This window comes from Diabrotica undecimpunctata, chromosome 6 (assembly GCF_040954645.1).
Source record: "Diabrotica undecimpunctata isolate CICGRU chromosome 6, icDiaUnde3, whole genome shotgun sequence".
Classification (NCBI taxonomy): Eukaryota; Metazoa; Arthropoda; class Insecta; order Coleoptera; family Chrysomelidae; genus Diabrotica; species Diabrotica undecimpunctata.
The window spans coordinates 73,782,152-73,794,181 of NC_092808.1; the positions used below are offsets into that span (position 1 = coordinate 73,782,152).

General features: G+C 30.8%; 1 protein-coding gene across 3 annotated transcripts in view; it reads right to left on the reverse strand.

Annotated features, from left to right (window-relative positions):
* Positions 1-12,030, reverse strand: part of LOC140443500 (WD repeat-containing protein 3) — a 730,789-nt gene that overhangs the window by 640,858 nt on the left and 77,901 nt on the right. For all 3 annotated transcript variants that reach the window (XM_072534812.1, XM_072534810.1, XM_072534811.1), the window contains exon 2: positions 9,940-10,149. In XM_072534812.1, the coding sequence (XP_072390913.1) occupies positions 9,940-10,149 (210 nt within the window). The remainder of the gene's footprint in view (positions 1-9,939; positions 10,150-12,030) is intronic.

Sequence of the window (12,030 nt, forward strand, 5' to 3'; positions counted from 1 at the left end):
ATATATATATATATATATATATATATATATATATATATATATATATATATTGTTATGATGTATTGTTTGTTTGAATGATGAGCAATGAGTATTTTTAATAATATAATATATAGGGTTTTTATCGCGGTTCTCAAAGAATTAGTTTGTAAGTACTTTTTTAAATTATCTTTATTATAACTATTATGAAACACACATATATATCTAACCTAGCCAATGTAAATTTAAAATAAACTATCTTTAAATTGATATTCTTATAAAACTAATTAAATTCTATAGACAATGTAAAATTTAAACAAACTATCTTCAAAATTGAAATCGTTATGACACTAACTAAATTATATTAACAAAATTGTGTACCTTTCTTTCACTAAATGCCTAAATGAACTGTTTTCCACTATATAGATTCTAATCACCACTAAATGTCTTCGTACTTCGGTTATCCTTGTTTTTGTGAAATTACTTTTTCCAATTATCAGCTTCTACCAATTTAAGATATATTTTTCTTCACCAGCATTTATAAACCACCAAGCAAACCAGCGAAACAGCATTTATATTTATTCTTCTTTTCAATATACCAATATCCAATTATTATAAGTTGATTTATACTAATCTCCAATCATAATATAATTTTAATTTCTTCCAATATCCATCCAATATTCTTCTAATATACTTTTTTAATCTTCAATAATTATTTGTGTATAATTATAAATGTGCATTAAAATATATGCATAATTTTTAATCTTCATTTAACTCACTATATTAAACAATTGGACTATTTGTAACTGATTGACTAACTGAATGCACTGGACCTACTTTCTTACTAAACTTTCTGACTGACTTTCTTACTAAAACTTTCTGACTGACTTTCTTACTAAAACTTTCTGACTGCTTGACTTAAACTTTCTGACTAAAACTGCCATCTTGAATCCAAATCACGGGTATTTATATCTTTTTGGATGTTCCAGAATCATCTGGTAAGAGATCATGTTCCATTTGTTCTATTACTTCTATATGGATGTTCTCGAAAAAAGTATATGTTCGTTCCACAGACATAACCATTATTCCAGAATGTTCCAAAGGTCAAATTCTGCATTCTGGAGAATTCTTTAATTTTCTATTGATAATTTTGTTTACATTTAGGCTTTTCAGATCAGAATAAATATTTAAATTAGTAACTAACACTCTAATTTAATAAAATACACATTTTAAACAATATATTATTATAACCCCACTTTATATTCCCAATTATTTCCTAAAATGTCACTTGGAGAGTATGTATAGTTGGTTGCCTAGTCACATGGCTCACTTAAATATATCTACCACATTATAATTATTAAAATACAACTTTTTACAATTATTATATGCTAATTTCTTAAAAATGCCCTCACATAAATATATTTTTATAAAATTCTCTAGTATATAACTTATTAAAATAACCAAATATCTAATATTATCTAATGTGTAACTTATAAATTAATTTCTTCTTCTTCTTCAGTGCCTTATCCGGTCCGGATGTTGGCGATCATCAAGGCTATCATGGTTTTGTTGACTGCTCTGCGAAACAGCTCCGCTGAGGTCATCCCAAACCATTGTCGGAGATTTTTCAACCACGAGATACGACGGCGTCCCGGTCCTCTTCTGCCAAATACTTTACCCTGCATAACAAGTTGAAGAATTCGATATTTTTCTTCGTTCCGCATCACGTGGCCGAGGTACTCAAGCTTGCGTTGTTTAATTAAATTAAGCACTTTTTTCTTTTGTCATGCGCTGTAGGACCTCAACGTTGGTGACATGGTCCACATAAGATATTTTTAGTATCCTTCTGTATATCCACATCTCGAAGGCTTCGATTCGTTTTTCAGTGGCTTGCGTCAGTGTCCAGACTTCAACTCCATACAGTAACACTGGAAGAACGTAGCACCTCACTATTCGCATCTTGGTTCCCAAACTAAGATCACTGCAGCACAGCAAGGATCTCAACTTAATAAATGTAGACCGTGCCATTTCAATTCTGGATCTAATCTCTTGAGCGTAGTCCCATTGTACGTTGAGGGTAGTTCCGAGGTAAGTGAATCTGTCGACTCTCTGGATCTCTTCGCTACCCGCCATTAGTGCCCCGGGATCTAAATTTTTACGGCTGACAACCATGAATTTAGTTTTCTTAATATTAAGGTTCAGTCCGTATGTTACGCTCACAGTTCGCACTCGGTCTAGTAAGGCCTGCAGATCGTTTAGGCTGGTTGCTAGTAACACAGTGTCATCGGCGTAGCGGATATTATTGATGTATTCACCGTTCACTCGGATTCCCATGTCTAGGTTTGTGAGGGCTTCATTAAAAATCTCCTCAGAGTATATATTGAAAAGAGTCGGCGATAGCACACATCCTTGTCTTACTCCTCGCATGATCTTCACTTGGTCGGTCAGCTGGTCTTCGACCTTGACTTGAGCCCGCTGGTTCCAGTATAAATTCATGATGATCCGAATGTCCTTCTCATCCAATCCAACTCTTTGTAGTGCGGTGACCATCTTCTGGTGCTGACAACGGTCAAATGCCTTGGCGTAGTCAATAAAACAAATATAGACATCACAACTGACATCGCGGCATCTCTGAAGTAGGACTTGTAAGGTGAAAAGTGCTTCACGTGTACCCATAGAATTGCGGAATCCGAATTGCATTTCACCGACATTTTCTTCGCATTTCTTGTAAATTCTGGCATGTATGATTTTAAGAAAAATTTTAAGTGCAATTAATTTCTAATCACTATTTTTCTTTCTCCTATATCATATCAATATATATATATATATATATATATATATATATATATATATATATACTTTCTCTGTAGTTCATGCAAATTGGCCGAATCCTCTTTTGAGTGTCACTCACCGGCACCTTCTGCTAACCAGCTTTAAATTATTTGTTATCTTTACATTACTCAAAATACTTGTGTTTCATTACACATACACATTTTTATTATATTGGCGTCCTAAACCTCGCAGTCCCACATTTTTTGTTACACAGTAGCCGACAAAATAGCAGCTGTGTTAATAATTGGTGAATGTGGAAATAATTTCCATGCAGCAGAACGTCTTTTTAATGAGAGGTACCCCGATCGACCTACATCGAGAGCTACAGGTAGTGTTCAAGATATCAAATGATCTGGTCGACCAACAATTAGTGATGACAAAAAAATTGACATAATTTCAGAAATGGTAGTGAACTCTACTCATTTTACAGCCCAAGTTGCATGGACTCAGTCAAAAGACAGTACACCGAGTGTTGGCTGAAAACAAATTTCATCCATATAAATTAAAAATTGTGCACCAAATTTCAGATGATGACCCCGACCGAAGACTAGAATTCTGTGAAAATATGTCCAATAAAATCAACCAACAGCCCGAGTACATAAAAACAATTTGTTTTAATGAGAAAAGTACTTTTTCTCTCAATGGAAATGTTAACACACACAATGGGAGGTATTGGAGTGACACAAATCCTCACGTCTTTCGTGAAACACACTCAATTTCAAAAAAATAATAATAAATGTTTGGGCAGCTATTTTGGGAAACAACATAGTTAGGCCTGTTTTTCTCAATACTAACTTAACCGGTGAAGTGAATCTGGAGATGTTTCAAAATGTAATTGAACCGTTAATACTTGAAATTCTGGAGGATAATCCACATGAATTCGGCAAATTGAAAATAACGTTTCAACAAGATGGTGCTCTTGCACACCATTATGGTGCAGTAAGACGTTGGACGACGAGGTACGATAGAATGGCCAGCTCGGTCACCGGACCTCACACCATTAGATTTTTTTCTGTGGGTATACTTTAAATGTAAAGTTTACGCTATAGCACCCGATAATATTGACATTTTGCAACAACGAAATGTTGAAGAATGTAGGGCAATTTCCCCCGACACATTTGAACGAGTACGGCAAGAGTTTATAAATATGATGCATTACTAGATGATGGAAGTAGATGGAGCACATTTTGAACAATTTCTATAAGAACTGGTTGTTAAATATTTATTACTTAAATGAGAAGCTACAATTGTAGTATTTATTTAATGTATTCATCAAAATGAGTTTAAACTCAAACAAAATTATTATGACTGAATAAGTTTTTTCAATACCATGCAAACGAGGTATCACTTGCCATAAGGTCCCATTTAAAATTATCTGTCTCAGTTGCACTGTAACGTCATCTGTCACTATTACGTCACCAGTATTGACTAGTTGAGAAGCCGTACGTCTATTTATTACTTCCCTTCAAATTTCACTATTATAACAATAACCGTTCATAAGATACGAAGGGGGATTGGATAAATATACAGTATACTCCCTTTATAACGAACACGGTTATTACGAGGTTTCGCTTATAACGAGGTACAGTAGATGTCCCGTGAAATTTCTATTGAACTATAACCCTTTATAGCGAGGTAAATTTGCTTATAACGAGAAAAAATAAGATTGAAAAACGTGTTTTTTACGTTTTGGCCCGGTCGTAGCTATAAATAAATACCCTTTTTAACTGCGGACCGCCCGCAATAAACTTCTTACAATTTATGATTCTTATTTGGAAATGTAAAATTTATGATTCACAAGTGTCATTGTATTGGGTTGACCATTCACACGTGTTTTAAAGGTTGTCAGAAACTTAATCCAAGGACAAAACGCAAATGAAGAAGAATAAAACTGTTTCACATCTTTAGAAAATATGATAGATAGAATACTGGACAATTTAAAGCAGTCAAAAAAGACAAAATAACTTTATACGCTTTATACATATTTACAGAATACAGATTTTTTGTTTTAACGTATATCGTTGACAGTAAAAGTAAACAACTCTTTTTTGTTTTAATGCATTTCTTTGACAATAAAAGTAAACAACTTTGTTTTAAAAACGCCATTCAAACAATATTTATTAGCATCTTATATTGCTCCGAATGGCTTCACTATAGAAAGTTAATGTTTTAGAAAACTACATATTCATATGTATGCACAGTATTATTGTTGTTGGATATAACGAGATCCGCTTATAACGAGGTAATTAGTCTGCCATTTCAGTTCTCGTTATAGAGGGGGTCTACTGTATATATATATATATATATATATATATATATATATATATATATATATATATATATATATATATATACAGGGTGAGTCACCACTAACGGGACGGAAGATTACAGCGAAACGGTAAAAGATTTTGAGAATTTAAAGTTATATTTTTTCTTATGGGACACCCTATATTTTATTACATTTTCTAATTGTCAGCAAAAAATTAGGTATAGTTTCATAAGACTTCCCTATACCTATGTACAGAGTGTTCTGAGTTATGTGGAATATTCTTAAAATGTAAAGCTTTAAACGAAGACTCATTCCTAACTTATTTAAGAAATTCTAATAAAATTGGTTATACCTCTAAATAATTGGATATTGGTTAAATGTGGTTAAATGTGGATATTTAACATTTATTTACAGGGTGTTCAAAATTTGCAGTTTCATTATTGGATTATTCAATGTGTAATATAAGGCTTATGGTAAATGGAACACCCTGTATATTAATGAATTATGTCAAAAAAATTTTCCACTTTCGAATGATATATGGATGTCCTATAACTAGGAGTGATTGATTTGGTGTAATTTAAAATTTTCTTTTCGATTTCAAAATATTTGTATTAGTTGTTGCTCTCGATTTTTAAACCCATCATTTTGACATATTTGTTATAAACGAAACCAATGTAGTTGTAAATAAATGTGTATACTTTATACTTTTACTTGCTGATGCACAATGAATCAGAAAGAATTTTAATAAAACAAATAATACAAAATAAACCACAACTTAGTACATTATAAGCAAAAATTTTTTTTAAAGAAGACTAATTCTCGACTTATTTATATAACAAATTTTCCTTACAGCGAAATAGTTGGGTAATGGTTAAATTTATTCCATTATTGATTATTAAACATTTATTTACAGGGTGTTAAAAACTTTGTTTCAATTTTGGATTATTCAATATCTAATATAAGGCTTATTTTAAATGGAACACCATGGATATTAATTACTCATAATGATTGCGCTAAGAACTTTAACTTTTCTTAACGTAGGTTTTCTTTGCCAAAATTAATATCCCAACTGATATTTCCAATTTTTTATTTAACCAAACAAATTTACAATGCTATGTTATTTCCGCCATTATAACAACTTCTCTACAACCTTACTCCCCTTGTACATGTACATTGCCACTCGGGCGAGTCCATTAGTCTTACAGGTTGCAACTACACACTGTTGCAATACTGACCTAAAAATCCTATATTATACAAAATGGAAAGTCCCAAACACGTAATACTAAAACAAGTTTCCTCTTTTGAACGGTATAAAGATGTCCTATACTTAAGTCTCATAGTTTTTGCGTAATTTACAATTATTTAAACTCTTCATGGGTATATTGATTTTAAAACAAAAGATATAGCTAGTTAATGTCATTGTATGGCATTGTCATTTTCTGACATTACGGTCTGGTAATTGTCAAAATATAAACATTGGTGTGTAATATTTAGCTTTTATTATTTCTAAAAATGAAGAATTACGCTATCCATGAAAGAGTTGACATGGTACTTTGCATTGGAGAATGTTTGGAAAATTGTCTCTTAGCTTCTAAAGTTTATGCTCAAAAGTATCCTGATAGAAGACACCCACACAAGGAAGTTTTTGAGAGATTGAGAACCACTTTCATTCGTATCACATTCAACTTCACCAGCATTTGACAGAACAAGATTATGGTAACCGTTTAAACTTTTGTTTATGGACTTTAGATAAAGTTGGAGAAGATCCTGATTTTTTTAGAAATGTAATATTTACAGACGAATCGACTTTTCACAATAATGGTCTAGTAAATAGACATAATTTTCATTATTATGACACAGAAAATAAACATTTATTTCGTACTGTTGATCGCCAACACCGATGGAGTGTTAATGTTTGGGGCGGCATTATGGGCGAGTACGTTATCGGCCCGTATTTTTTTGACGGACATCTCAATGGGACAAATTTCCTAAATTTTTTAAAACAAGATTTTTGGACACTGCTTGAGAACCTTCCACTTAGTCTACGAACAAAAATGTGGCTCCAGTTGGACGGAGTTCCTGCTCATTTTTCACGTAATGTTAGGAACTACCTTAACAGAAAATTTACAAACAGATGGATAGGTAGAGGTGGTTCATATAATTGGCCCCCTAGGTCACCAGGACTAACCAAGATGGATTTTTTAAGTGGGGTTATATTGAAAATATTGTATATGCTACACCTCCTACTACTAGAGATGACATGAAATTAAGAATTACAAACGCGTTTGCTTCAATAACTCCTGCTATGTTAAATAATGTAAGTAAATCATTCGAAGATAGAATCGCTTGTTGTATTGCACAAGATGGCAAGCAATTTGAACATCTGTTACGTATCTGAACATTTTTAGTTATACTAAGTTTTTGATTATTTTATATTATTTATGTTCATTATTCATTTTGTATTATTTGTTTTATTAAAATTCTTTATGTTTCGTTATGTATTTAATTGTTTTCAAAAAAAGAGTGTGTACTCGTAAGCACGTAAGAAGTTATAGGTACATCTTATTATTATTATTATTATTATTATGAATTCAACGAAATACATATATTTTACAGTTTTATTTTTATTTAAATATTAAACTTATTTTAATACTTAAAATAATACAAAAAATTAAACATAACGTTAATATCTACGTCATTTTTGAAAACTGTAACCTTTGCGCAGTTGCCTTTCACTTGATAAATCGTAGAAAATCTAAAAAACATCAGATTTTCAACAATTTTTTTTTATTTTCTTTTATCATATTTTAATACTAATTATCCTATTCCTAACGAATACAAATTCAAAGACATAAAAATTTTAGGTTATTTACAAATAATGTATTTACAACTACACTGGTTTCGTTTATAACAATATGTCAATATGATGGGTTTAAAAATCGAAAGTAACAATAATTGTTGTAACAATAATTGTGGTAAAAATTTGAATTCGGTTTCGTTAGGTAGAAATCGTTTGATTTCTTTTTTTGTTTTTAGATGGCGTAGTTACGTCCGTATATAGTTATTTTGATAACTATTGTCTAGGACGGGAGAGATTTTTGTTTTGGTTCAGAGCAGTGGCTATACCGTTCTGACGAGACCTAAAGAGGTCGAAATACGTATAAGCGGTTGTCGCTGCCCTGTAGCAAAACAAAAATCTAATACCGTAATTATGTTTTATTACTTACTTCGTTTGGAGTACCAGAAACTGAATTCACTACGAATTTTGACCAGGATGAACGGCATGTGGAATGCAATTTTAGATTCCCTTGCCGAGTAATTTATCCAGCTGTTTGTTTCGCAAGTTTTAGGAAACACATTCGGTTTCGCTAGGTAGAAATCGTTTGATTTCTCTTTTTGTTATTAAACATTTATTTACAGGGTGTTCAAAATTTGAAGTTTCATTATTGGATTATTCAATGTGTAATATAAGGCTTATTTTAAATGGAACATCCTGTATATTAATAAATTATTAAATTTAAAAAATTTTTCTCTTTCGAATGATATACGGATGTCCTATAACTAGGACTGATAGTTTTGCCGTAATTTAAAATTTTGTTAAACGGAAATCGATTTTAAATATTTAATAATATAATTATTATATTATTAATATATAATATATATATATATATATATATATATATATATATATATATATATATATATATATATATATATATATATATATATATATATATTATATCACGAAACACCTTTTTGACTTTTTAAAAATTAAATTTATTTCAAAATACAATAAATAAAGTTACGTGTTACAAATTTGATTATACTGTACTTAAGACTAAAGAAAAATGAACGAATATAAAGACAAGTGCTTTTATAATATTAGAAACTGCTGACTCAGTGGGAACATGCAAAAACCTTGGGTCCCGCTGACTCTGCATGTGTACGCATCCTTATCGGCTCTGGTACTTGGAAGCAGAAACCTGATACCCTGGGAATCGTCGTGGTCAGCAACATTAGTTGGTACAATGCATATAACATATATATATATATATATATATATATATATATATATATATATATATATATATATATAAATAATTTTAAAATTAAGAATATCAATTTCATGAATGTGTTTATAATAATTAAGCGTTGCGAATGTAAAGTAATTTTTTAATTTTAAATATAGAAATAGGTTTTATATTGAACAAAGATGACAGACTGTGATAAATTTTATCAACATTATATAACATTATTGATGATACAACCTCATTAAGTTTGTAAGTAGTGAATTTTTTAATTAATTATACCAACGTTAACAAACTATTCATCACATTCGTAGCTCCCTGATGAAGGACATAACCAATGTCCGAAAGCTTGGATTAAAAAATTTACAAGAGTACACGTTTTATTTTTTATTGCTGCAAACCCAATATTTAACGTTTACTTATATTGAAGATTATTTTTTCTCATCTACAATAATCTTTTTAAATTTACTATTTTGCGGCCTTGGGTGCAATAATTCCACTTTCCAGTGTTACCAACACTGCTTGAGTTGAACAACAAGTCGGACGACAGATCGTATTGTCTGTGGGTTCTATAAGTGATCTATGATCTAAAACTAATTTACATTTGACTATCATAAAATTATACTTAAAAACAACTTTTGTTTGCCATTAATCAAATCTTAATATAAATATTTCTCATGGAATAATATTAAACCTACTTCTTTTATTTTAATCTACAAGGTGTTCTTAAATTGATTTCTCTTACGTTCTCTTCATAAATCTATACTTTCTATATTTTTAAATAATTAAATATTAAAAAATATGACATGACTGCACCAAAACCTTAAATTTTACCTTCGATCCAGAAGCTAATTTGTGGCCAAATCTGTCATAAATTAAAGTTGTAATTTCTGATTTATGACCAGAAAATATACTGATGATTTCGGATGATTTTAAATCGTAAATATGTATGTTTCCATTCGAATATCCTGCAGCTAGATGACGTTTATTAGGACTAGCAGTTATTGCAGTTACAACAGCCTTTTCTCCAGGTAAAACTTGAGCCTAAAAAGATGAAAATACATATAATTAAATGAAATTAAGAAGTTACAACGATACTAGAATTTTAGCAATTGAGGATTTTACTAGGAAATGATTTTCAGTGAATATACTCTATTTACACAGTTTATAATAAAAAATATAATACATAAAGTTGAAAACGAATTGCAATGTAGAATAGTGATTTGCCGCAATAGTTTTTTCTAGCTCTATAACGTTTGTCTCCAATTTTGAATGCACACATTTGATTGTTAAGTATTAGTTATAATAGTTACGTGTGCTGTAATTCTTATTGAGGAGTGTAAGCTCAAGACGTTTTTTGGGTAATGGCATATTGTTTTCGGAGTTTTCGTGTCGTGATCTGAAATTATTCTTCCTGAAGTTTCGTTTCAAATAGTTAGTAGGCATTATTCATTTAAAGTTATATTAAGATTACATTTTTAAGATGACGCAATTTTATTTTTTTATGTAGGGGTGGTTAGTATAAGTTCAAGTTTGCCGGGTGGCCACACTTGTACCCCGGCCACCATTTTGGAAAAAAGGGAGCAAAGGGTTTTCGCGCTGTATCTCCTAAATTAGCAACCATACAGAAAATTTAAAACATTATTTGTAGCAAATTAAATTTTCTACAACTTTATTTCCATTACTTATCATCGTAAAATAGAAAATAAAAAATTTATAAACAAAAATAACTAAAAATTTTTGAGTTTTCTTTTGGGCCTTATAACTTTTATTTTGGCCATTTTACAATAAAATAACATCAGAGCAGTATTATAGAGAGTTTTTCATAGAGAAATTTTCACTACGATTTTTTTTATTTAACCCCACTTATTTTAACAATCTGTTCCTTCCTTAGAAACAATAAGTTAAATGTAGAGTAATGTAGAGGGAACTTCCAATCAAGTATCCCTTTGACTAAACATTCAATAATGACAGAACATAAATTCAATTAATGTTTAAAAATTTAATTAATATTTGTTTGAGTCTAATATTAAAATCTAATTAAGTAATTAAGTTTAGTTATACCGCTTTAGTCTGCACACTTCACCACTAACGTCGAACAGCTCATAGCTCGATGACGAACTTCCAAGTTAGAATTACTGGCTGTGTCCCATAATTATATCCCATAAGTCCATACGGGTTTTATTATAGATTTGTAGATAAGTACTTTGTTTTCTGTTGTTAGTTGCATTTTTCTACCAATTATCCAGTAGGGGAAAGTGTCCATCCGTGGGACAGGTCCCACAGTGAGACAAGTAATGTATTTTCCGTAAAATAGATAGTACGTTTAAATATAACGTTTGAAGGGTGTTCCGTATGTAAGGTGCTTCGAGTGAGATAAAGTTGAAAACGTGAGTATTTTTTTTTGTAATTTTTGGTTGCTGTGCATTGTATTAAATAGTTAGGAGTGGTTGCTGTATCGCAGCTATGTGATCAAAAATGGTTATTAAAGGGTAGACTTTTGTAAAAAAATTTATATAATGTTAAAAATTAAAAACCTACAATTTTAACTGATGGTGTAGTTTCCAACACTGGGACAAAGTGCCACGTCCTACAGTGGGACATGTCTTACTGTAGGGCGTATTGTAAATATACAAATATATACATTTGGCACAGACACTTGGCACATACACTTGGCACAGAAAACCAATAGAGTAAATTCTTTAATTTCAGATTAAGAAACTGAGTAAAGTCGTCGAAAAACGAAAGCTGAAAAAGCATGAACCATCGGTTATGCGAGAGGCGGTTGCTATGGTAATTGCTGGACAACCACTGAGAGACAATATAAAAGGTATTCCACATCAAACATTACACCGATACGTACAAAAACAAAAAAATACTCAAGAACCAATTCGTATGCAGTCAATATATGATATAAGACGAATT